We start from the raw sequence: 27,362 nt of genomic DNA, 5'->3' as shown, positions 1-27,362 counted from the left end.
GCCTTTGGGTTCTACGGTTCTGGTGGGCAATTTACTTATTTCGTATAACACAGAAGTTATAACCACTATCCTATATGACCAGTAATATCTACATTAAGGGGCGTATTCAATCATGTCTGGATTTTAGTAGCTAAAAAATCTGTATATCCCTATTCAATGCGGCCATTTTCGGACAGCTTTTCTGCCAAAAACAAATTCGACTTTGTTTAAAGTTGAACTTGCATCTGCAGAAAATAGTCGAAAACAGATGAGGTTTTGGCTAAAACACGTGCATCGGCGAGTAATTCACCAATTCACGTGTTTTACCACTGACAGTCGAAAAATCGATTGAATAGAAGATCTGCAAAAAGTGTTGATTTTCCGATTGTTGGAAACATTGACACAAATTGAATACTTCCTTATGATAATTATACCTATACAAATGTCCTCTATAGCCACATACATTTTGATCAGATAATGGGCGAGATTTAATGTAGCCCGAGTTCAGTGGCAGTGCAAGATGTCCGCCGAACTCGGACGTTTTTTTAAAGGGGAATTAACTTACAAGGCATGGTTTTGCCTTGTAAGTGAATATACATATTGAATATTAACTACCAAACTATTAGCTCTGTGTTGAATCAAGACTCTCAATCACTGACTAGAACACAGAACTTAAAACATGCTGTTCAGTACCATGGACAGTGCAATATACTGTACATGCAATAAAGGATTTTATCATAAGAACACTACTGTCAATGATGATACCCGCATATAATGGTGCACTTCTTGATTATGTACTGTATGCATTATATTTGTATGCAATAAAATGTCATTGCAAAAGAATAAACATATGGCTTACATAATAAAACACAGAGATGGCTTGTGCCTGCATCCAGAGTATAGGCTGAATTTTATCTCATGACCAGCAACAAAAAGAATTCACGCTATAGTTGTGTGCTGTTTTAACTTCCATCTCTTGCTTTAGGTGGGTATCCTGAGAATACCAACATCCATGCAGAAAGTCTCATCTAAATGTTAAGAAAACAGAAAATTCACTTCAAACGAAGGGGTAAAAATGAGCTGGAATAACAGGCTGCATAGCAATGATTCAGAAGCAGCAATCAATAGCAGACCATTAGCTTTACCCAGATCAAAAGTAAACAGAAGATTAGAAGTGGCTGGCATCGCAGCTGAAAGAGGTCACACAAAGGCCACAAGTACCTTCATCCGAAATACAGAATAATTATCACTAGATCACTGAATAGGAGAGGACTACAGTAATGAGTTAAAATACAATTTACAGCAGTAATAATACTTGCACATACAAAGGAGAAAGATCATTTAAACAAAAAACTCAAACTCCAAAAAGTTTTCTTTTTTTCTTTTTTAAATAACTACTAATAATCAAGTAATTCATAGATCACTGACACTGCCAGCAGACTATACACTATATCAAATATACAGGGGCTTTTAGTGTTACAACTGAATGTTTTTATTTAAAAAATAAATAAAACAAAAATGATCTTATTCATCACCAATGTTCCTAGAGAGAGCTCAATAGTCAACATGAGAATGCTAAGTGCAAAACGTTGACAGCATTTTGCCTACCCTTCTGACATTCGCAGTTCCCAGCAGGCTACACCAGTGGTATATTTATAGAGGGGAATCCCACTGCACCCTCTGAAAAAAGTTAAATTAATGCTGCTTTGGCAGTTTCATGGCTTGGCAGTGCATTTAATGGAAGGGAGGTGGAGCCCCTTGTTTTGTAGTGTAGCTGCGCCCGCAGTAGTGGTGCTGGGGCTGCACAGCCAAATGATGAGCAATTATTGTGGCGCTGGGGCTGCACGGCCAACTGATGTGCAATGATTGTGCTTGTACTGTGCCAAGTCCTTCAGCCACACACTGCCAGCGCTGCTACGGCGGGCTTAGCCACATCTCTGGATTCTGTAGAACAAGCGACTTTGCCTCCCTCCTAATAAGTACACTGACAGGCCCCAAGCCAGTCACAGCAGCAGCAACTAAAAATACAAAAATGAAAGGAAAAAAATAATGAATAATAATACATTTTAGAGGGTGCAGTTGGATTGTCTTCGGGGCCCCCCAAGCCCCATAGTAGCTGCATCAAATATACCCTATAAGTTAGGAGGTCTAGCCTGTCTGACTCTGCCCTTTCCAATTTGTCTATACATGGGAATATAAGGTCTATACCGATATATAAGGTACTTTATATATCCATCTATCTGTCTATGCCCCCTCCCATCCGTTTGTCTTTCTTTCCATGCTTCCTCCAAAACGTCAATCTCTCTATGCCCCCATATGGTGCTCTGTCTGTCAATGTCACCATCATCCATCTATGCCCACCATATGGCGCTCTGTCCATACCCCCATCCATACCTCTACCCATGTCCTGTACAGTAGTCAAGTAGTGTCATATCCCCTCACATGCGGCCGAAGGGGAGAGAAATCATTTGATGGTCACCGGCCATCAAATGATTTCTATCCCCTGCAGAAATAAAAGTCAGTCTAAACTTTTATTTCTGTCCAAGTCCGCAGAAGACCGGGCGGGTGCTAACATGATGTCAGCCACCCTGCCTGAGCAGGGAACGCTATGCTTGCATTCCCATCCAGCTTTCCCCTCACATGCGACCACCTCAGGTAGTGTGATACTCACCAACGCATTAGCACAGGGGATCTGCACTTGCACAAATACGCACATGCGAACCCCACCATCGGAACGGGGCCAATTTGGGCCTGTCTAATAGTTACCGAATCACCTTCTTTCTCCTTTCTCATTCCCTTTTTTTCATGAATACTCTCTTTCACTCCCTCTCTAATTTGCTCCTCTTTCTCGCTCACTCACCTCTCTCTTGCCCCTAAGAGGCATTGTAGTGACAAAGGTTGGGTACAGAGAGGACCCTTTCAAGGTTTTGATATTAGGCACACAAAGCTCTTGTTTAGCCCTTGTGCTAGACTAATGGAAAGTACTAAGAGGCAGAGCAATGACACACAGCTAGACGGTGGCCCTAGAAACATACAGCACCACTCAATGGCAACTCCTGTAGCATCACTGAGTAAATGTTTATGTTAAGAACATACTTGCCAATATATTGTTTGTAAAAGTAGTATCAGCAGAACCATTGGCTTGTGTGTATAGCTAGCATGTCTGTCATTCACAAAAATATACCATTGGCTGTTCAGCACAGCATCTGCCTGTATGTACAGGCAACAATATGCCTAAACCTTACCAATAAGGAGATCATTGCTGGGCTGGCTGGACAGCCTACCTGTCGGATAAGCGTGCTTAAAGGTCCATACACACTGGGCGACTATGCCCAGCGTGTATGGACAACGATGATCGCATTCATCGCTGGGGGGAAAGCCGCTCAGTACATCCACACTGAGTGTCTTTCCCCCTGCCCAGTGCCGGCAGAGGGGGAGGACGGCTTTGCATAGAGCAGTGCTAAGCAAAGCCGTCCTCAAAGCCGCTCATCTGCTGGTATAACCAGCAGATGAGCGGCTTTCCAGATGATGATGCGGGAGCGCGCAGCAGCGCTCATCGCCGGGGCATACACACTGGGCGGCTTTGAGCTGAAAGCCGCCCAAACATGCTGTTTGCAGCGACTTTCAGCTCAAAGTCGTCCAGTGTGTATGGGCCTTAAGACTGCATTTGAAATTTATGGTTTTTGGTAACTATGCTACTGTACTGTCTGTATTTTGATAACTATATATGATTTATTTACACACACCTATTAATTATAAATTCTGAGCTGTGTAATACCCCTTTTACACCAGCCACCCTGCAATTACCTGGGTCATTTTGCCGGGTGCAGCCAGACCCCATTCACACCACCCGCAAATTACCGGGTTAAAGCTTTTCAACCCGGTAATTTACAGAAAAACCTGGGCTTTTCAGTGGTGTGAAAGGGTCAACACAGGTCTTAAATCTTGGCACTCCGACCCTGGGCATGAACAGGGTCGGAGTGCTGGGATTTAAGCAAGGTTCTTCAGCAAATTACCAGGTTGAAAAGCTTTAACCCGGTAATTTGATTCTTGGTATGAAAGGGGTATTACATAACCCTGTGCTATAATATTAGATGATTCCCTAGATATTATTGCTCTGTTACGATGTTAATTATGTACAAAAATGAGATACCAAACAGACATTTATTTTTGAATAACAATTGTGTACTGTCTAATAGAAGTCTGTGCTTAAGCAGATTAGCTGCACCATGAAGTCTTTCTTGAACTATTCATGAACTCATAATCTCATATGTATTAACTTTAACCAATGAGAATACTATACAGCACATACTTGCAGAACCTTTATCCATGCATTGTATACATTTGTATGCACCTGACAGCTTGAGAACTAATATTTTCTACTGGTATGTAAGTCTACAACTGTACAGGCTGGACTCCTAGTGTCACCTTATCTCTAAAAATAAAACATTGTCACCATGCCTGCAAAGCCCTTTCATTATCCTAAAACAAAAAAGGTCATAATTTTTGACAGGTAATGTATTAACAAACATTCCTCCCTCCACGCCACTATGATGAAATATGACTCTGCTATACTGTACATCATCAAGGCTGCAAGGTGCACTGAGTGCTTTTGGCAACATAAAGAGATTCTAAGGACGAAGGTTAAGTGGTTTGAACCATCAAAGAGCGCATCGAAAACAATTATTCTCTACAATTGCATAGTTCTTTTAACACACAAACAAGTTCTTCTGACATTTATAGTACTGTGCAAAAGTGTTAGGTAGGTGTGGGGAAAAAATGCGGTAAAGTAAGAATGCTTTCGAAAATAGAAGTGTTAATAGTTTATATTTTTTTTATAAATTAACAAAATGCAGAGTGAATCAACAGGAGAGTAACCTAAATCAAAACAACATTTGGAGTGAAATGTAATAGGGTGAGAGAATCAGAACATTTGAGGTTTGGTAATACATCTCCAGTTTTTTTAAAGCGGCAATCATTTACACTGGAAAACCAGTTTGATTTTGCAGTGTAAATGACTGCCACTTTAAAAAAACTGGATATTTCTTACAAAGTCTCTCACTTTCTGATTGTCTCACCCTATTAGATTTCAGATATATACTCAATGTTGAGACCAGGGGTTGTTGGGGGCCATATAATCACTTCTAGGACTCTTGTTTTTCTTTATGCTGAAGAGCGTTCTAAATTAGATTATCTGTATGTTTCGGATCATTGTCCTGTTGTAGAATACATTTGGAACCAAACAGATATCTCCCTGATGGTTCTGCATGATGGATAAATAAATATTCCTCAGAATAGAGGGCACCATTAATCCTTACCAAATCCCCAACTCCATTTGCAGTAAATATAAAACTGATGATCATTATTGTCATGAACGCAGGCTTGGAGGCTAAAAGATACCTGGTTTTATGTATATCTGATGGTTAGCCAAGGATCCACCCCCCCCAAGGGAATTTGGTCTGTGCTGCATCCGCCGAGCAGGTTGCAGCCCACCTTCTCGTAACTTTTGACTTTGTAACTGGAACGGAGGTGTACTGGATATGGACATGGCCAGCGTACTGATCTGGCTAACACCGGACTGGCTGACACACTGGTTTCAAATATGGTGACCCCGGAACTGAATGAGGATGAATGACCAGGGATACTGGATCAGACGGAACAGGTGAATTCACTAGGTGGGCTGGACTGGATATTAGAGACAGAGGAAACAGAACCGGAGAATTCACCAGGCAGGCTGGACTGGATATTAAAGATAGAAACAACAGAACTGGAGAGTTCACCAGGTGGGCTGGACCGTATATTGGATATGGAGAAAAGAGAACCAGAGAATTCACCAGAGGGGCTAGAACAAATATAGAGACGAAGAAACAGTGAACCGCTGACACACAACTGCAGATACACAGTGAGGTGCTTGGTACACACATGCACAGTGGGTCTGTCTACGAAGTTGCACTAGCAACTAATAATTTTTGCACCCTACCCTAAATACCAAGCCCTGCATGCTGATTGGCTCTAACAGCCAGGAGGAAGGAAGCCATATGATTGGCCTGGAGTCAGTCAGATGACTCCAGGCAAAATAGCTGCACCCAGCAGCAGCGGGTGTGGTATAATTACCCGACAGTCGGGGTCGTGGACCCCCATGAGGGAGCAGTCGGGATTCCGACGTTGGAATCCCGACTGTCAGGGAGCCGTCCGGCACCCGCAGCAGCACCCATAGAAATGGACCCCACCGGCAGGAGACAGATATGAGCAGTAGACAGCTCTGACTCCAAGCCTGCAGGACAAGACCACCAGCCTCTTGCCTGACGAAAGAACCATGACAGTAAGCTCCACTGCTTCTGCTGCACGCTCTGCAAAAACCCGACAATCACCTGGTTGGTATGATTGGTTACCCATATGCCTGACTATAATAATCCTACAAAATCCCTTTGTGCAAGTGTACCTAAAAGAATTTATGCTGTTTTGAAGGCAAAGATTGGTCACACCAAATATTTTTTTTTTAATCAAGTGTTTTTTTATTGTTTTTTCCAGATTACATGTAATAACATATCTAATTTAACTAGCAAAAAAAAGGAAAATAATAAAGACATACAGTTTAAACATTACTTGTGTGGTACATTATTCCAGGTTAGGAACAGGTTGGTATATATCAATTACAGTAATTAGGTATAGTCATTTTCACAGTAGTACTGGATATAGATCGTGACCGGTGTTGCGTACAAAGGTACCCAGGTGAATGTGGAGCTACATTCTCTAAGGGGGGGCTCAACCGAGCCCTAAACATAAGCAGAAATTTATCGGTTCTATAATGACAGGTGGGGGGGGGGGGGCGGGAGGAAGAGGAGGGGGGGAGGGGGGGGGGCACAGGGAATCATTGACATGGGTCCCGCAGATACAGAGCTGATGATTGCCACAGGTTCCAGATCTTATCATATTTCTTCAAGCAATTCCTCTTGGTGTACATAAATCTTTCATGGGATATGGTAGTGTTGACTAGAGCCACCCACATAGCGTGTGACGGGGAGGAAGAACCCATCCAAGTCCTGGCTATACACACACGGGCCAAGGTAAACAGGGTATTTACATAGATTCTATGATACTTAGGAAGCAGTTCCTCCAATTCCAGTCCAAAGACACAAATGCGGGGGTCAGTAAGCGGGACCTGCACACCTGTATCCCGAGCACTAGACAAGACAGCCTCCCAAAAGGAGTGTACCTGTGGACATTGCCACAGTAAGTGCCAGAATTCCGCATCTGGGCTCCCACACTTGGGGCATGTATCGGACCCAGTGCCTCCCATCCTCTTTAGTCTATGTGGAGTCCAGTAGACTCGATGCAGGATATATAGTTGAATCTGCTGAAACCGTGCAAACGCCGTGGCCTCTCTGGGTGAGCCCAACATATGAGACCATTCTTCATCCTCAATAGGTCCTATATCCACCACCCATTTAGCCCGCAGGCCTTCCAGCTGGTCCACCCCGGAGAAGGTAAGGAGAGGAGAGTACAGAGCAGAGATTTTTCCTCGGTCTGGCAACTTACTAACCAGTGTACGAACTGGGGATACAGCAAGTGCAGGCACATTCCCTCTCCACTGTGCACCTACTGCATGCCTAAGCTGCAGGTACTTATAGAAGTACTGTCTTGGTATCGCATATTTAGCTACCATTTGCTCAAAGGAGTATAGTGTTCCATCCTGAAAAAGGTGAGCCAATTCAGAGACCCCATAGGAGGTCCAGTCTGAGCCCGATCTTAATTTACAGAGTTCGGGGAACTCTCTGTTTCTCCATATAGGGGTGGAGGAGTCCACAACCGGATCCCCCCGTATGGTCCCCACCGTCGCCCATACCCTGTGGGCCTGTTGTAGTATAGGGGGAAGCGTTCCCAGCGTGGTTTTGGCCAGGAGGAATTGCAGGGGTGTGAATGACAGATTCGCCCTGCGTAGCAAGGCAGTGGGCAGGTTCCCATGATGTATTGGTGTGACCCATTCAGCTAAGTGGGCCAGTTGCGCTGCCAAGTAATATAACTTGAGGTCTGGGAGTGCCAGGCCTCCGTCATATCTAGATCGACATAAAGTCTTAGCCGCCACCCGAGAACGCTTGCCCCCCCATATAAAGGAGACCATGTGTCTGGTTATAAGCTGAAAGTAGGAGACAGGTATATAAACAGGCGAGTTCTGAAGAATATACAAAAATTTGGGCTGGACTGTCATCTTAACGAGATTCACCCTACCCGTCACTGACAGTGGAAGTGTCTGCCAGGTGCGGGCTCTCTGTCGTAAATGGTCAATCTGCGGGGTCAGGTTCAGGGAAACAAATTCAGCAGGGGAATGGGAGACCTGGATACCCAAGTATTTAAATTGCGTGCACCAGCGTAGGGGGCATCTATAGGACAGGGGCCGTTGTGTAGTAGGGAGTAGAGGGAATACCACTGACTTATCCCAGTTTATACCTATCCCTGAAAATCTGGCATATTCTGTCATGAGGGTAAGTAATGCCGGAAGGGAGGAGGTCATATCTGACAGGTACAAGATCATATCATCTGCATATAGTCCAATTTTCTCCTCTGTATTTTCTATTTGAAATCCTTTAATTAGGGGGGATGTCCTAATATAGCAGGCCAGTGGCTCCACTGCCAGTGCAAAGAGCAGGGGTGACAGGGGGCACCCCTGTCTGGTACCCCTGCCCAGGTTAAAGGAGGATGTGGTGAAGCCATTGACCATCACTCGGGCAGTCGGCCCGGAATACAGTAGCTTAACCCACGATAGGAAATTTGGGCCTATTCCAAACCTGCTCAAGACTTCCCACAAATATTCCCATTCTACCGAATCAAAGGCGCGGGCTGCGTCCAAGGAGACTACTACCGCGTCATCCATTCCCTCCCGGGCCCACTGCAAATAGGTAAAAAGGCGGCGTAGGTTGAGGGTTGTCGATCTGCCAGGCATAAAGCCGGTCTGATCGGCATGTACCACCTGAAGCACGACCGCATTTAGACGTATTGCCAGTAATTTAGCCAGTATTTTGACATCAGTGGACAGTAGCGAGATGGGCCGGTATGAGTCAGGTGACAACGGGTCTTTACCAGGTTTTGGGATAAGGGCTATCAACGCCTCCGCCATAGACGCAGGGAGAGATCCTTGTCTCAGCAGATGATTATAGAGGGTCAACAATCTGGGAGCAAAGAATGTTATGTGGGTTTTGTATAATTCAATAGGTAGCCCATCCACCCCGGGGGTCTTAGAGTTGGGGAAGGCCTTAATTGCCGCCTCAATCTCCTCCAACGTGAGGGGGCCATCTAAGAATTCCCTGGAGTCAGCGTTTAGACTAGGAGTCGTTATCTTATCTAGATAGTCAGCAAGTTCTGTTGGGGTGTAGGTTGCCCGGGATTCATACACTCTTTCAAAATGTTTACAAAATGCGGTTGCTACTGGGAGGGTCCCCGTGCACATCGTACCGTCATCCTGTCGCACACTATGTACAACTGTAGGAGGATGATTTTCTCTAGCTAAGTAAGCCAGGAATTTGCCTGATCTGTCACCTTGTGTGTAAAAGTCATGTGACTGGAACAAGAGACGCCGCTTGGATTTATCCAGCAGCAGTTCGCACCATTGTTTGTGGACAACAAGCCACTCCACACGGTCAGCTGTGAGCCCTGACGTCAGATATTTCTGCTCAAGCTCTGTACTCTGCCTCTCCAGCTCGGTCTCCTCCTTTCTGTTAAAAACCTTAATCTGCGCAACCCGGGAAATTAGTGAGCCCCGCAATACCGCCTTAAATGCATCCCAGACCAGTGGGGTGTCCCCCTCTATAGGATTATTTTCAAAAAATTCCTCCCATAATGCCAATAGTTCAGAGGCAGCCCCCATCTGCGTCAACCAGAAGGGATTGAAGCGCCAGAACTTTGCGCCCCTGGTGCCCTCCAGCTCCACCTCAAGACATACCGGGGAGTGATCAGAGACACCACGGGGCAAGTATTCAATGGCATTCACAGACGGGACCAGCCGCCTGGATATCAGGGCCATATCAATCCGCGAAAAAAACCCATGTGTACCCGAGAAGCATGAAAAGCAGCTAGCCGTTGGATATCTTAGTCTCCATACATCTACTAGGCCCACCTCTCCGACAAGCCGCGCAAAGGACGTAGTCCCGCCCCTCCCCCCACCAGGTAGAGGTCTCCACCTATCCAGTGACTCGTCCATTACAGCATTAAAATCTCCAACACAAATGACTGGGTACGTGGGGAAGTCCTGCATAAAGGTACATGCCTTGTTAATTATGGTGGGCTGGTATGGAGGGGGGTTATAAATGGCCAACAATACAAGGGGGGAGTCGTGCAGAGTGCCTGCCAGGAATACATAACATCCCCTAGGATCGACCTGTACTTTTTGACAACTGAAACCCATGCTTTTATTTATCAAAATCGAAACCCCTCTAGAGTTGGGGTGAAAAACTGAGTGGAAAGCCCACCCCACCCAAGGTTTTTTAAGTGCCAGCACTCGACTGCCCACAAGATATGTCTCAAAGAGGCATGCAATTCCTGGGGAGCGAGCTCTAAGCTGATTCATCACCAATGTACGCTTAACCCGGTCGTTAAGACCCCTGACATTCCATCCCAAAACTTTTACCATTGTACAGCAGCGGGGTAAATATCAGGCAGAAGGAGACGATACTCAGTAAGAGCACCGCATCACACCTTCCCATTCCATTCAGTAACCAGGAGTAGATATATAGGAACAATGTACACACCTCAAGAAAAATAAAAAAACTAACATATGCAAAAAAATTCCAACCCACCCGGCATACCCACCCAAACATAGGTATACTTTGTTCCCCTAACATCAAACCCCGAATCGACTCCTCTAAGGAGACGTTTCAACTAACTTAAATCAAGAAAGAGAAGAAAAAAAACTAGACCCTTAGGGGGGCAGCTACTATTTATGACCTAAGGAACATGTTACTCCTGACCATGAAGTATAATCTTTTAGTCAGGTAGGAGAGAATACCTCTTTGTAATTATTTCTAGCTAACATTACTAGACAACATGACCTTACATTTCAGACATTATCAATGTGAGGCGCCTGTGAAAAAGAGAAGAGAAGGTTGTAAGCATATTGGTCAAACTTCAGTAGACACATCAAGGGAGGGAGAGTTCAGGGAGGCAGCTCCCGTGGGGCTGGCTGTGTGTCCATCCATGTTGAAGCAGCCTGGGGTGTGTCAAAGAAATGGGTACGGGTGCCAGCAACTACCCTCAGCCGTGCCGGGTAAATCATTGAATATTTCAGTTGGAGGGTGCGTAGACGTTGTTTCACTCCAGTGAATTGTGACCTGGACTTCTGTACTTCCACAGAAAAGTTCTGAAAGGCCGCCACTCGCTGTCCCTCGTATTCAAGGGGACCCTTCACTCTTGCCAGTCGGAGAACCGCATCACGGTCTTTGTAATGCAGAAATTTTGCGATGAATGTGCGAGGCTGAGCACCAGGGGGCAGCGGACGTGTGGGCACTCTGTGCGCCCTCTCCACTGCAAACTGTGGGGTGAAGGCATCCTTTCCAAACAGGGTTGTCAACCAAGATTCGAGGAAGGATTCAGGATTCGTACCCTCCGCCTTCTCAGGGAGGCCCACAAATCGTACATTATTCCTCCTCAGCCTCCCCTCCATATCCGTCAGCTTCTGCTGGCAGGTTGACATTTGGGATTCTAACGTGGAGAGGCGGTTGGGGATAGGCGCAGTGGTATCCTCCAACATAGAGATTCTGGTCTCAGTCTCTTCAACCCTGTCTCTCAGCTTCTGCATATCTTGTCTTATAAAGGATATATCAATTTTAACTTCTGCAACCTTACCAGCCAGCCTCTTCTCTGAATCAGTAATGGCCTGTAGAAGCTGTGCCAGCGTGACCTCTGGTGGCTCCGCCATGTTGGATTCGGGGGAATGGACCTCAGCTGGGGGCGGTGTGGGGTCTTGTCTAGCAAATTTTGCCAGTTTAGCCGCAGCAGCTGGTGTATTTCTGCGGGACATAGAGCAGGCTGGTATCTTCCAGCAGGCAGGAGGGCACTAACCGATCCTCCGCAGCAGGTGTCCGAGCTAACCACGGCAGCCCGTGGACAGGGGGCACACCCAGGAGAGGCACAAGTATGAATTCCCTATAGAGGGTCTGAGGGGTATGACACGTGTCACTCAGTGTATTCAGTCACCAACCCCTGTAGTAAGGAGTGCTAACAATAAGGTAGATGCTCCAGTAAAGAAAGCAAACTGCTCCCAGGGGCAGGCCAGGTCCCCCTCCCTTAAACACAGTTCAGCAGGTTTCAAAGATATGTATATAAGGAGTCAAATAGATGTCGTTCACCAGCAGGCAGCCTCAGTATCACAAGGCGTTTTATAGCTTACTTGCTCACAAAATGGCGGAAGGTGCACACTGTGTAGCAGCAGTTCTTTTCCCTTCATGTGTAAGCTGCCAATCAGAGGGGTAAATACTCAGGAAAGGCTTCCCCAGCAACTATGTCCCTTGTTATGGCCCAGTAATAGGGGAGTAGGGGTCCCCTTATTAGCCTCAGAGTCTCAGTAGGATGCGCAGGGCGTCTGGGCCTCTCAGTTTTCCCTCTTCAAGATGGTGCCTGGGGTACTCACTGTTACGCAGGGTTTGGATGTTCTCCGGGAGCCGGCAGTCAGGCAGGGGAGGCCACCCTTCCAAAACTGTAGTCTGCAGCAGTCGTTCTACCTCTTCCCCTCTTCCCGCACCTCCACAGTCTCAGGTGAGAGCCGGAGTGGGAAGCGCCCTCCGCCACCGCCGTCTCTCTCACGTGGCGGGCGTCTGCGCGCCTGCAGCAGCGAGTCTTCCTCCACAGACCTCCGCCGGACAGAGATGTTATGTCCGGAGCGGGCGGGGGGTACCTCAGGCACCGCAGGGCACGAAGGACGCCGTCTGTATAGCCCTGCGTGGTGAGTTTCTGCAGCCGCAGCAGCCGTCGTCTCCCCTCTCAGACCCAAGATGGCGCCGAGTAGCGCGTTCAGCAGGGAGCTGTTCCTTCCGAGCCAGACACAGGCCGCTCTGTTCAGCGCAGGCACCCCACTTCAGTGCCAAATTGCTCAGGGGCATGTAGGTCATCCGTCCCTAGGAGGTTAGAGGTTCTCCCCGGCGACAGACAGTGTTTGCAGGATGATTAGGTCAGGAGCTCAGCAGGCACACGTCCTACACCATCTACCGCTAGGCCACCGGTCACACCAAATATTGATTTGATTTAAATTTATCTTCTGTTCATTCACTTTGAATTTTGAGAGAAAAATTTACTTTTAACACTTCTATTTTTTAAAGCATTTTTACATTGTAACACTATTTCCACACCCGCATAAAACTTTTGCAAAGTACAGTACATGATTTTTCACATGAGCAAACAAAACTAGTATTAAATAAAGTACCATAGTGTGTGTACTACAGTATATATTAATTGTGTGATGGATAAAAACTAGGAAACAAGAAAAAGGAAATGAAAAAGTACAACTAAAAATAAAAAAAGGAATGGATTTTACAGTAAATACGTACAAAGAAAAGTAACACAGATAATAACCTACTGAATTGCTTAAATTGGTCTCCAAGTTAGAGAACAGATCTTTATATGCTTTTAGTCTGTATCTAGTTATCTAGAAGTAAACCAAAATTAGGAGTAGACAAAGTTCAGATCTCATTATGTTGTTGGATATGGAGCCGGCATCACGGTTTTGACCCAGTTTTCCAAAGCCTCCAGTTTATGTTTGTCATCCCTATACATCAGTGGTTCTCAATCTCAGTCCTCAGGACCCCCACACAGTGCACATTTTCCAGGTCACCCAGCAGGTGCACAGATTACTCACTGACACATTTTAAAAGATCACAGTTGGAGCTAATTATTTCACCTGTGATTCTGTGTGGAGACATGGAAAACGTGCACTGTGTGGTGGTCCTGGGGACCCAGGTTGAGAACCACTGCTATACATAGTTATTACAGGTGCCATATTAATTTATAAGCTGATCTGCCACACTGCTGTTTTTGCCTCTTTCTAAACAATTGCAAGTTCCTTTATGAAAATGTATGTAAAAATAAAATGAGTTGGCCACACCACTGACATTAATCAAATAACACATTCTAACTAAAAATGTGTTTTGGGTCAGCAATCCTTAGTAAAACATAAAGGAACGGAGTCAGAGTTGGACACAGATGCTTACCTGCCACACCACCTACCTAATGACAGGAATATCTATCAATGCATCTGTCATCAGTGCACCCACAAACAGAGGCATGTGCAGCAGGATCACAATTGCATCTAGCTGCACCTACTGTACCTTTGACCCATTACCAGGAGCATACATAACCATGCAACCCTATGGATCATGGTGCAGTTTTTACAGGGTACATTTTCAGCTAAACCCAGTTGGAAATGAAGTGAAGTCAGAGGGTGCAGCGAGAGAAGAGTGTGAAAGGACAAAGGGGAGCTAACAAAGGTCGGAGCGGAAAGAGGTGAGAAACATATGAAGCGAAGCCAATGAAGAGTACAGGGCTCATTCCAGAGGAGGGGCCAGCCTACAGTTACTACCAAATACTATAGGTGCTGAGGCTGGGTGCTGGGGGAGGTGGGCCTTGGAGGCAGGCAGAGATGGGTTATGGGAGAGAAGAGGTGTAGCAGCCCATAAAGGGTAGGGAAACGGTCATCTGTCAGACCACACTTAGGTCAACAGTCATTAGGTCGACCCCGGAAGGTCGACTGTCCCCAAGGTCGACAGGGTTAAAGGTCGACATGACTTAAGGTCGACATGGGCCAAATGTCGACATGGTTCTAGGTCGACAGTCATTAGCTCCACATGAGTTTTTCACTGTTTTTTTGAGCCGACATGTGCCGACAGGCGGTATTTCATGCCCTACCATCCACTAGGGCGTGGTGGGAGAATAAAATAGTGTGCCGAACGTAGCGAGGCACCATGCCCGAAGCATAGCGAGCAAAGCGTGCGATGCGAGGGGCTGCGGTTCAACTCCAACTGTGTCCATGTCGACTGTGTCGACATTCGGCTAAAAAAAAGTGAACCCAGTACTTTTGACTGGCACATCTCAAATATTTGACTCCGGGCATGTAAAGTAGGTTGTATGTGTAAGTGCATGTATATGAGTGTAAGTGGTGTGTGCATTTTCTTTACTGTATGGTACCAGTGGGCCCTGTAATGCATGTATGCTGGCACTTGTATTTCTCCGGGTACCAGCATGTTCTGACTTGTAGTTCAACAGGTAAAACAAAATATTCTATTATTTTTTGACACTTAGCACCCATTGCCCAGGGGTGCCGAGTATAGCCCTGGACCTAAGCCTTTTCCCTTCAGGCCAGGCATGACTAGTTAGCAGGATAATGCTACGGCATTGTATCCCAATGCGATGGTATTACCTCTATGGATAGTGTCGCTCGGTGCAGGTTTTAAAAATATGGAGAAACCCTACCAACTTTTCATTCTGTATTTTTGGAACCAGAATCGGTCCAAACCCCAGAAGCTAGTTCTTTAAATACAGGGGAACCCCCCAGAGCCGGCCCTAGCATAAATGATGCCCTAGGCAAGATTTTGGCTGGTGCCCCCTAGCACCGCCACTAGTTCCGCCTCTGACCCTGCTCCCCTTTACCAGCACCATCAACCCTCATCATAGCAGTCATCATTTTGGTGCCCCTACCCGCAGTATTTTAAATAGAAACAGTGCACACATTTGGTGCGCAGCCCAAACAGGGAAGGGGCATGGCCACACAATTTTGCCCCCAATTCAAATTATGCCACACAGTAGTGCAACTTTATTCATATTATATCATGCGATGGTGTCCCTTATTCACGTTACATCACACTGTAGTACCACTTTACCTTATATACATTACTCCTCACATTATACCCTTAGAAAAAAATCCTGAGAAAATATTGTATTTTAACCACCTCCATGGCCACACTGCAACCCAGCACAAAGCAGTGTGTGCTGGGCAGAGGAGAAGAGCTGCAGCTGCTGTTGTCACTTAAGGGGAGGGGGCCCGGGGCCCCCACTGGGCCCTCCCATCAGACTTTGGCCTGGGTAATTTGTACCCCCTACCCCTTTCTCTCGGCACCCCTGATAATACCACACAGTAATGCCCCTTACACATGACACACATTATTAATGTCCTTATAACCATAATGCCCCTTACACATTATGCCAACCTTTATTAATGCCCTTCATACACATAATGACACACATAATGCCCCTTACACATATGTTGCACATTATTAATGCCCTTATACACATGACACACATACTGTAATGCCCATTACACATATGTTGCACATTATTAATGCCCTTATACACATGACACACATAATGCCTGTTACACATGTCACACATTATTAATGCATTTATACATGACACACATAATGCCCCTTACACATATGACGAACACTATTGCACAACCAACCCACCCGCAGACAGCACTCGTACAGCCGCTAACACTGTGACCTCTGCTTCTGCTTGGATACAGATGTTTCCTCATACATCTTGTCTCAATAGGCCATGCAGCTCCTGGCCAGTTCTGCTAACGTTGGGGGCCTTTTTTGCTGAAAATTTGTCTTCTTTGCATTGTTATGACGAGCACACACAAGGAGCTTCCGATGATTAAAATGATATGTGGCATGCCTATATTCTGTGTACGACTGTGGCTGTACCTGCATACGGAATGCTATGTTACAGTGATTTCCATGAATACACTATTTCATATGCAGATACAGCCTCACTCACACACAGAATATAGGCATGCTGCATATCATTTTAATCAGCAGAGTCTGCTGATGCCCCTAGGCATTCCAAATGCCCTAGGCAATTGCCTAGTTTGCCTATGCCTAAGGCCGGCCCTGGAACCCCCTGTATTTATAGAACCAGGACTGGCAGAAGAGCATGGGGCTGGTTATATACAGTATGATTTTTGTTTTTACTATTTCACTTTCTTTTACACAAAGAAGCCATGCACAGATCTGACTGATCCGTGTGGATTTCATGATTGTCAATGTTTGGCTGCTGGCAAACCTGGCAGCTAAACACAAATGAGTACACCATCGGAAAACACGAATCCAGCAAATACGGGAGCTTAGTAAAATACCTACATTTTTGGCATGTTTGCTCATAACCATCAAAGTTTAAACTTGAATGGTAGTAAATGTACCCATAAAGATCATTTCCAAAAGTTCCATTAATGCAGAGTGGTATTTGTGTGCTAAAATGGCCATTTCCACGTTGTGCATTGTGGCAGACTCAGCATATTTCCACATGAGGATAATTTGGAAAATCCAGACCAAATTTTAGAGCAGCAGCAGTAAAATTAGATCCAATCTAGGTTTCCTAACTGACGTGATCAGGGTTGGGCTGATTAGCAGCACCTGTGGCTTTCTGATATGTGTTTCCAGGGCAGGAGGTCATAGTTCCTGATGGCGGAATAGCCGCCCAGATGATAGGCCGGGGGTGAGGGCTACGGTAGGGACCACTGGAACATAATGAGTATTTTTTACTATCCTGGGACCTCTGTATGCTGCAATGCTGTAACAATCCTCACCTATGCTGTTTACCTGGTACAAAATAATGACCAAGGTGTCATCTTATCCAGTGTATGTGATTCCTTTTTACGGAGGGTTGGGATCATTGGGTTGACCACTGAAGGTCAACAGGCCTTAGGTCAACACCCTTAAAAGGTCAACATGGCTTTAGGTCAGGCATGTCCAACCTGCGGTCCTCCAGCTGTTGTGAAACTACACATCCCAGCATGCCTTGCTATAGTTTTAGCATTCCCTAATAGCAATACTATGGCAAGGCATGCAGGGATGTGTAGTTTCACAACATATGGAGGGCCGCAGGTTGGACATGCCTGCTTTAGGTCAACAGGGTCATTAGGTTGACACACAAATTAGGTCAACATGGACATGACTGACAGTCAAAAGTTTGACATGGGTTTTTCTTTTGTAGGACATTTTTTTGTCCCGAAAATGTTGACATGGACACCGTATCGATGCGATGTGTTCACCATGTTTTTGGCTCTGTTTTATTCTCCCTCCACACCCTAGTGGATGATAGGGCATGAAATACCACCTGTCGGCACATTTTGGCTAAAAAAAAAAAATTAAAAATCCTGTGTCGACCTTGCCTACGTTGACCTAATGCTTGTGTTGACCTAATGACCCTGTCGTCCTAAAGTCGTCGACCTTGAGGGTGTCGACCTAAGGCCTGTGGACCTTCAGTGGTTGACCAAATGAATGTCGACCTTCCTGTGGTCGACCTAGTGACTGTATACCGTCACAGCAAACACAGAATTATACCCACATTTCTGCTTTTGGAAGTGCCCCTGGAAAATCAGTTTGCTACTGTGCCTGTTTCCAGTGCATGCAAAGTGCGATAAAACCAAGACTGACTCTTATTCCCCTATGTGTCCACCGAAGAAGGGACGCTGATGTCAGTCACTCGCCCCCGCGCAGCCACCGGCGCTGCGCATTCCCCTGCTAGGGAATCTATAGGAAAATAGGCATTGATACATAAGGATAGATATTGTATTCTTTATTGCATCGATTCCACCAGAATGCAAGGTTCTGTGACTGGTTCTGGAATTTGATAAGCTTGCCTGAAGAGATGAGTTTTCAGGGAACGCTTATATAAGATATGTATGTTGGTGTAGTTTGGTTTATGGCTTTGTGTGTAACTAAAAAAAAATTGTATTGAATACGGTAGAATACAGGTAACCAATGAAGTAGCTTTGCAGACGATGAATGTCTTGCAATTTCTGCAGCCATAGGGATTCCTACTGAGACATCTACAGTCCACATGACAGATTTGTGAAAATGCACACACAGTAACCCGATGGTTGCTTATAATGCCTATCAGAAATACGATGCTGGAGCCTTTACAACTGCGTATGCAGACGCAGTCACAGACTGAAACACACCCAACCCCCCCCCCAAGACAGTCGCAACACACTTGTGTTTGACATGCCACTGCTACTTACCTTCCACAAGGGCTCACGGTCTGTTAATCAATTTGCATTCCATTGATAATTTAAGTTGGCTCATGCGCATATGTATATTGGCAATGTCTTTAAATAAACCCTAAAAGTCTTTTGAGGTTATTGCTTATTTACTACTTATTACATGCGTCTTTTTATCCAACTGTTCCAATCATTTCATATGCTCCGCACATCATGCTCAAGTCACACAGAACGGAGGTGACGCTCAATTACATAAAATCTTTCTGAAATGATGACAGTCCAAATACTGTAGAAATAAAATATATCAGGCTTTGGAATAGGTCCGTTCAGCCCGACTGCGGCTTCATCATGAAATGATATAATTCACTGCTGCCTCTGCCTGCTCCAACATATGTTCCATTCACAGCCCGAGTCACTCTTCATTTGTAATTATTCCTCTTCCCTTTTCTCCATCCCCTCCTGTAATATACATTGCTTGACTGAAGACAAATAGTGAAAGGCAAGAGTATTATCATATGATGACCTGTTCCAGGGTGTTAAATCTCTGTCAAGGCTTGATTTTAACATGGGGCATTAATGACAGTACATCAATTTGTGCATCATGTTGTGAATTAGACTGTATTAATTATCACTTGAGCACACAATGCAGAAAAATGCTGCGTCACTGACTAAAGTAATGTCACTGAGAAATCGATTTCTCGATTGGATGGTTGTACATGAACATTTTCTTTTGCTTTGATATTTAAGATAATAAAAAAAACTTTGACTATACTTTTAAATAATTTGTATCTAAATAAAATTGAAATAAATGTATTAATCTGGTATAATTGGAAAGAACATACCTCCCAATATTAAGAAATTTAAATTGAGACAAAATGAAGGCACACCACTGATTCACACAAAGGGGGGTCTTCAATTTCCCGCAGCCATCTCCCGGCAGGGGAGATGGCTGCGGGGCCCTATTCAATGCTGTCTTTCCCGACAGCATTGAACAGGCGATCTAAGAAGAATGAGCCCGACTTGACAAGCAGTCAGGCTCGATCTGCCGAAAACGGCCGGTAATTGACGAGCTTCCGGCTTTAGCTCGCCTCTTCCCGGCCGCAGCCACGCACCCTTCTCGCCCGCTGCAGGCTGGACATTGAATCCTGCCTCAAATTCTCAGTCGAGCAGAACGAGAATGGGACAGGGTCACGGCTGTCGGGCCAGCTCGACAGCCGTAACCCAAGATTGAATACCCCCCAAAGAGTAAGTGGGCACAAGTTCTTATCTGTCATCAAACATATAAGATGTTCTATGCAACCCTTGCCAATCTCCACAGCAACACTCACATGAGGTTTGTATATATATATATATATAAAAGGACAATAGCACCACAGATGTGGCAGATACAGTCAGGTCCATAAATATCGGGACATCGACACAATTCTCATATTTTTGGCTTTATACACCAGACGTTCAGCTCTAATTTGAGGGCATTTACATACAAATCAGGTGAACAGTGTAGGAATTACAACGGTTTTATATGTTACTTCCACTTTTTAAGGGACCAAAATTAATGGGACAAACTAAACAATCCTAAATCAAACTCTCACTTTTTAATACTTTGTTGCAAATCCTTGGAGTCGATTACAGCCGGAAGTCTGGAACACATAGACATCACCAGACGCTAGGCTTCATCCCTTTCATATAGAAACCATTGTAATTCCCACACCGTTAACCTGATTTGGATGTAAATACCCTCAAATTAAAGCTGAGAGTCTTCTGCAGTTACAGCATTTTGGTTCGTTTCAAATCCATTGTAATGTAGAGAGCCCAAAATATGAGAATTGTGTCAATGTCCCAATATTTATGGACCTGACTGTAGGTATAATAAATGTGTAAGGTTTGTCTTATGTCCAACTTGTGCGTCACCCAATGGCTCTAACTATTAGGGAGACCTTAGAAAGGAGAGGAAGAGGAATATGGGAATATGCAACTCAGAAAGTATGGGATGGTGTAGTGGCAGGGAAGGGGGAAATGTTATGGAGTCGGGGGTGGGTGAGTGGCTACATTACGGACTGGTGCGAGATAAAGTGGGAGATGGGAAAGAATAATGCTGGGGGGTTGGTGTTATGGTGCCCGTATACTTATGCTGTCAGATGCAATGTGATGCCCTATCGCATCTTATGGTGCTTTAAGTGCGCTATATCAGCCCCCAATGTTATATTCCATCTGCGATGGCACATTGGGTGCTGAAAGTGGGCGGGCAGCAGAGTAGCATATCGCTGTGAAGGAGCGCTGGTGGGTGTCAGTGGCAGAGTTTGAAAAAAAAAAAACAGTTTAAAACACTGGGTGGCCCTCTGATATGGGCTACTGGGTGGCCCTCTAAGTGCATGGGCTACATTACAAGGCAAAGTGTAATGTGACACAGTGTGGGACAGATCAGGACTCCTAGGGGGTAGAGACTGATATTCTGGCATTTACTGGGTCCCTTTACTAATATAAATATTAAGTTGCTTTATAATTTACTTACATCCTATATTATCAAAGGTTGAAATTGTTACATTGATTTCATAGCCACAGGGTATGATTTTAGGTTGCAGATGCCCTAGGCTAAAACACATGTAGCTCCCCCTTGTAATGCTGCTTACACACATGTTGAGTGCTCAGGGACATGCCAGTCATACTGCCCATATGCATGTAACAAAGGTTTTACAACTGGCATATAGGATCTAATGCTTGTGGCGTGGTAAAGGAGGCTTTGGTTTCAGGCTGCCCAGCTGGCGCTGTAGCATAATGTACATAAAGTAATGGTTGTATCAGTAAGATACATTGTAACAGCCATCTGGCAGTCAGCTTTAGAACTGGATGGGTGATAGCTAAGAAACATGGAATAAAGGGGATGCCGTCATTTGGTCTACAGCATTATGGTAGACAGTCATTAGGTCGACATGGGTATAGGTCGACATAGGAAAAGGTGCCCGACGCATGGCGAGCGCAGCGAGCGATGTGGTGCACTTTAAACTGTGTCCATGTCGACTGAGTTGACATTCAGGTAAAAAAGAACAGTGAAAACCCCAATGTCGACCTTTTCACTGTCAACCTAGACATTGTCGAACTAATGACCTGTCGAACTAACGACCTGTCAAACTAATGACCTTTCGACCTAGAACCATGTCGGCCTTTTCCCATGTCGACCTAATGGTGTCAACCTACTGACTGTCGACCATCATGCTGTAGGCCAAATGATCCCAACCCGAATAAAGTAGGCCTTCATTTTATTCCTTGAGTGCCACCTGCAAGGAGCCCATGACCGCACCCCAGTCCTGACAGCCTGGGCTGCAGCCTAATCAACCTATTGTTTAATCAGGCAGATGGCGACAAACTTTGTACAAAGACTGAAACAATTTATCCAATTTTGAAAGTGGTATAAGCAATGAATTATGAGCCCGATTCAGAGATGTCAGGTATTGTGCGAATTCGGAATCCTATGGATTATCAAATGACTGTGCATGTGTACAGATCATAGCATGCATGCATGAACCAAAATCGTGACAGATATAGTGGAAATATCTAATCGTAATCTGACTGACAGGAAGCCGGTGTTTGCGGGTGGAAACCTGACGTTTCCATGGAGTGTCCGAAAAAACACAGGTGTACCCAGACGTTTTCAGGGAGGGTCTGTGACATCAACGCAGGCCTTCATCAGCCTGGTGCAGAGTTGTGGAAGGGTCAGACATACTCAAATTTGCACAAACTGGGTAACTCATCCGATGGTGAGTGAATTGTGTAAGGCAATGGTTCCCAAACTGTGTGCCGAGGCTCCCTGTGGTGCCTCGGGACACTTGCAGGGGTGCCTCGGGTGGACAAAACCAGTTCTGGTGACTGCCAATCATAAAACTTGTGTACAAACAGAACCCTTTACCATATAACTGAACCCAAGGATCACACATAAACACAATTCACTTACTTTTAGATTTTTTTCCTACACATTTTTGGCCTAGGGGTGCCGTGAAAAAACATTTGAACTCTAGGGTGCCGTGATTGAAAAAAGATTGGGAACTATGCATGCGCCAGTCCTGATGCCTGTCTTCTGCAGAGTACAGGCGCCGGGACCATAATTTAGCTTCTTGGGCTGTTGCTGAAGTAGCATTAAATTACAGGTACTGAGTAGAGAAAACCAAAAAAGTACTTTTTTTATCAATATATTAGAATTCTACAGAGTATTTCATGCCAAAGATATGTACTTTACTCAAAAGTTATAGATACAGGAATAGGCTTCAACTTCTGCGTCACACAAATATTCACATTGTAACAAAATGACGGTAAAGAGTTTAAAATCACTGGAATTATTTTTAAAAATCTAAAATCACTGGAATAATTTTAAAAATCAAATAAAGCACATGTTAGGTTAATAGGTTATAATTGAATTATAATAGTTTGGCTTTTTTTATTCTTATATAAAAAGTTTGTACAACTTAATAGATACTGCAGCATAGCTCCTGTACAGTAAATGTCACAGTTTCTAAACCTCAAAACTAGAACGCAATGCCCCAATATATTTCACCAGTGACAAGTGCTGACATATTCCTCACCCCCTGCCATCACCACCAGCAATTCTTACCTTTGGGTTCTTATGGATTCCATCCAGCTTGTGAAATGATCTGTAATATACTGTATTCCTGCTACCTTAGTCAGTGTTCTGTATCTCACTCAGGGCTGTCATGCGGAGGAGAAGACTCTATTCTGAGACACATTTTATACAGACATCAAATCGAAACAGATTTGATGTAGAAATTGTCAGAGATCTTCCACTGAGTTCCTGGAACTGGGTACCTGGCATGCAGACTTATATTTGTGAGCCAGTTGCACTCACTTCTTTTTTTTGTGGCGTCACGGAAATCATTAAAATAAGTAGTAAATTGAAAGCAACTTCCTAGGGATAAATATGTAAATAAGCTACAGTATGCCTTATCTGCAGCATGGACTTATAGGTGCAATGTTTTATTGGTGTAATTGTTGATATTTTTACCTACAAATACATTAAGGCATAGTTGCCTACCCTCTTGCATTCTGAAAGAGACTCCCTGAAATAGCAGCAATCTACCTCTCTCCATCATTAGTCTAGCAATCTCCCTGATTTCACCTAGCCCACATTAAACTGTTACATTTTCGGGGAAAAAAGGAATGAGAGACAGATACATTTACATTGAATCATTAGCACCATTTCCCAGTACTTTAGCAAGTACAGTGGATCTTACTAACTTTGGGGCTCATCTACATTTGTATATAAGTCATTTAAAAAGATTCCTCTCAGATGTAGTAGTATACACCCACCCTTCTAGGTGCCACGTTCACAATCTCTTTTCACAATCATTCCATATATGGAGCTAGACACGCCCTCTAGGTGGATCAGGACACACCCCCTCAATGGGGAACTGTGCAAAACTCTACTACCTACTATAATCTCCCTGAAACTAGTTTTCAAAAGTAGGCAAGCATGCATTATGTAGAACCGGTGTTCTTATGCTACCAAGGTTTGATTAATAAGCCATCTATACAGTATGCAAATATGTGATTAATATCTGAGATGTGATGCAAGGCAATTTTTTAGTATCTTTAAAAAATATATATATTTGAAAATGTAAGATTATGGGTGTTAAAATAAGGAATTAAATAAACAAGTTAGTTAGATTAGAGGAAACTTGTCATCTGTTTGGAACTACAGAACTGGGGAATTTGAGAAACAGGAACTGCAGCAGAATGCTGAGATCATCAGGTTGCCTATCCCTGTAATAAATATCTTACTCCCACTCTGTCCTGCTGCTGGCAAGGTCTAGGCTGGAGTTCTCCTGTCCAGAACTCCAGGAATAACAATGAAAAGTACAGGGCTACCAGGTGTAAATAAATCAGTATGGGGAACTAAGCTGTCAATGCAGATGAGAGGTGACACAAGTTCTATAGGAGGGGAAAATTGTTGTTCTCCACTAATCTGCTCTTTTGCTCCAGGGGCTTGAACATCAAAACCACAGGATCAATGCCATGGCTGTCAGATGCGGCCTCCTCAGCATTTTTATGATCATTGCACATTCAGTATAATTTCTATTTGGCCCCAGCCAATAAGCTTATATTAATAATATATCAACAGACATTAAAAACATTGTCCTAAGGTAGGGAGCCTGGTCCCAGCATGCTCTGGTATGTAGATATACTGTATGAACATTGGTTCTATTTACCATATCACTTGCAATTGCTGTTAAGGTGGGTGGGTGGGGGTTAGTCAATTCGCAGATACAGGTGTTGCTGGGCATAAGCACAGCAATTTAGATACTGCTCCACATTATCACTGCATATTAGATGTTACTGGGTATTATACAGTAATTGCATATTAGATACTGCCCAGTATTATACAGTAATTGCATATTAGAAACTGTCCAGCATTTTCACTGCATATTAGATGTTGATGGGTATTATGACTGCGTATTAGATACTGATCATGTATTATCATAGGTGTGTGCACAATGAGTGTTAGGGGTGCACAGGCACCTCCTAAGGCTGTGCCCACCTTTACGAGCACCTCCTTCTTTACAGAAGACTTTTGCTTTTTAGAACTGTATTCCATTGAAAGAAGCGCCCATCAATGTGTGTTTTGCATTATCAATTATACTAGACCATTGTCATATCACTACATACCCGCGTCATCCATATATGTTTTTTACTTTATTTGCATGTACTGTTTCACAGTAATTAGAAGATTAAAACTGAAATAGGCATGAGATTACGGTGTGGCTGAGAGTTTATATTGTAGCGAGCACCAATAGATGATGGTCGACACACCTGATTGGCGGTGTTTGACAAACCCGACGGGCGGTATTAGACATGCCCAATAGGTGGTGCTAGACACACCCCTTTGACGGTGCACCCCCTAATAAAATGTGATGCGCACACCTATGTGTATTATCACTGCATATATGTGGCCTCGTAATGGACCAACTTGTGGTCAATGGGCCTAATTCAGCATGGATTGCTAAATTGAGAATAAGCAGTTGCAGTGATCAAATAGGTGCTGCACAGAAAGAAAGAAAAATACCCACTACAGATATTGCGAATGCATACACAAATCCATTTGCAAAAACCAGAACATCAAAGAGTACTTTCCATCTGTGCCAGTCAAAGTAATTCACAATTCGGCTAAAGCAACAAGCTGGAAGTGGTCATCGCTGATGTCAAAGACCCATCTGAAAAAAAAACACCTTGGCATGCCTGCATTCTGACAAACACACTCACAAAACACCATGTTTCCTCCCCTTAAACACTGACTTCCTGTCAATCAAAATGTAATTGCACTGAGGCACAATGCATATGCGCAATTATTCACAAATAGCAGGCATGCATGCGCAGTGTGAACGCTGCACATGCACAGTCGTTTGATAATTGCCCGGTTTGCGTTATCTCGATTTAGATATCCATGCTGAATTAGGCCTAATAAATCAAAACTGATATTCTTTGAGGATTATTATCCTTTATGTACAGAGAGCATAATGGTTCAGCAGTGCCATACAAAGTACATTATAGGTAGTTGTAGATGTATGCTGTGTTGCGCTAATGTGGAGGGCAGGAAGTTGCATCTCCGCTGTTGTTCAGACATTGTTCAGTATGACTTCGGTCAGTAACTTTACAGTTCTGGTAAGTATACATACCCTCCCTCTCCCTTTCCCTATCCCCCCCCCCCCCCAGCCTAACTCTAATCCCTCCTTTGCAGCCTGACCGCCCTCCCTGCTTGTACTTAAAACCTAGCCCCCGCACCCTACTGCCTAAATCTAACTTTACCCCCGCAGCCTAGTCCTAACCCCCTCTGTAAGTGCCTAAATCTACCCCCCCCAACAGCCTAACCCTAACCTTCCCCTCCCCGCAGCCTAACCTGAAGTCCCCCACCAGTGCCTAAACACACATCCCTTCCCCAGCTGCATGGTGGTCCCCGGCTGCTCCTCGCATACTAACTATTTGGGATTCTGATGTCAGCATCCTGAACACTTTGGAGTTCCGGCACGGTTTTTAGAAAGCAGTCAGCATCCTGACATCCAAGATGCTTATGGCATCTGCTTGACTCTATCATGACTATTAGCCCCTCAGATCTGTGAGGCAAGTAATAGCGCATATGCCAAATGTACCACTCTGGATGCCAAATGTGGATTCTGACGCATCACCCTGGACAAAATAAGTATTAATGCTCAGTACATTCATGGCTTGTAGGAAGTAATGCATTCTTCTGAATGCCACACAGGTGTGGCTCTTAAAACCTCAGAACCCCACACAGGTCACATTATTAAAGTCAGCTGGCACGAGCACTTTGTATTAACACCTGGGAATATATGGAGATGCCCACAGGCATCATAAAAAAATCCATGTTTTTCCCCATTAAATG

At 44.5% G+C, this 27,362-nt stretch overlaps 2 protein-coding genes across 7 annotated transcripts in view; both read right to left on the bottom strand.

Annotated features, from left to right (window-relative positions):
• ARB2A (ARB2 cotranscriptional regulator A) overlaps window positions 1–1,944 on the bottom strand; it is a 546,123-nt gene extending 544,179 nt beyond the window's left edge. The window contains exon 1 of the mRNA XM_083151791.1: window positions 1,940–1,944. The gene's annotated coding sequence lies outside the window, so the exon portion shown is untranslated. The remainder of the gene's footprint in view (window positions 1–1,939) is intronic.
• Window positions 1–27,362, bottom strand: part of KIAA0825 (KIAA0825 ortholog) — a 387,619-nt gene that overhangs the window by 84,521 nt on the left and 275,736 nt on the right. The window contains exon 20 of one of the 6 annotated variants that reach the window (XM_083151783.1): window positions 989–1,007. The exons of the other annotated variants lie outside the window; for them this stretch is intronic. Coding sequence (XP_083007909.1) covers window positions 1,004–1,007 — 4 coding nt within the window. The 3' untranslated portion in view covers window positions 989–1,003. Of the gene's footprint in view, window positions 1–988; window positions 1,008–27,362 lie in introns of those variants that run through there. 6 annotated transcript variants of the gene reach the window in all.

This window comes from Crinia signifera, chromosome 1 (genome assembly GCF_055691185.1).
Source record: "Crinia signifera chromosome 1, ASM5569118v1, whole genome shotgun sequence".
Classification (NCBI taxonomy): Eukaryota; Metazoa; Chordata; class Amphibia; order Anura; family Myobatrachidae; genus Crinia; species Crinia signifera.
The sequence above is the reverse complement of the archived record's forward strand: the minus strand, read 5'-3'. Positions and strand labels throughout refer to the sequence as shown.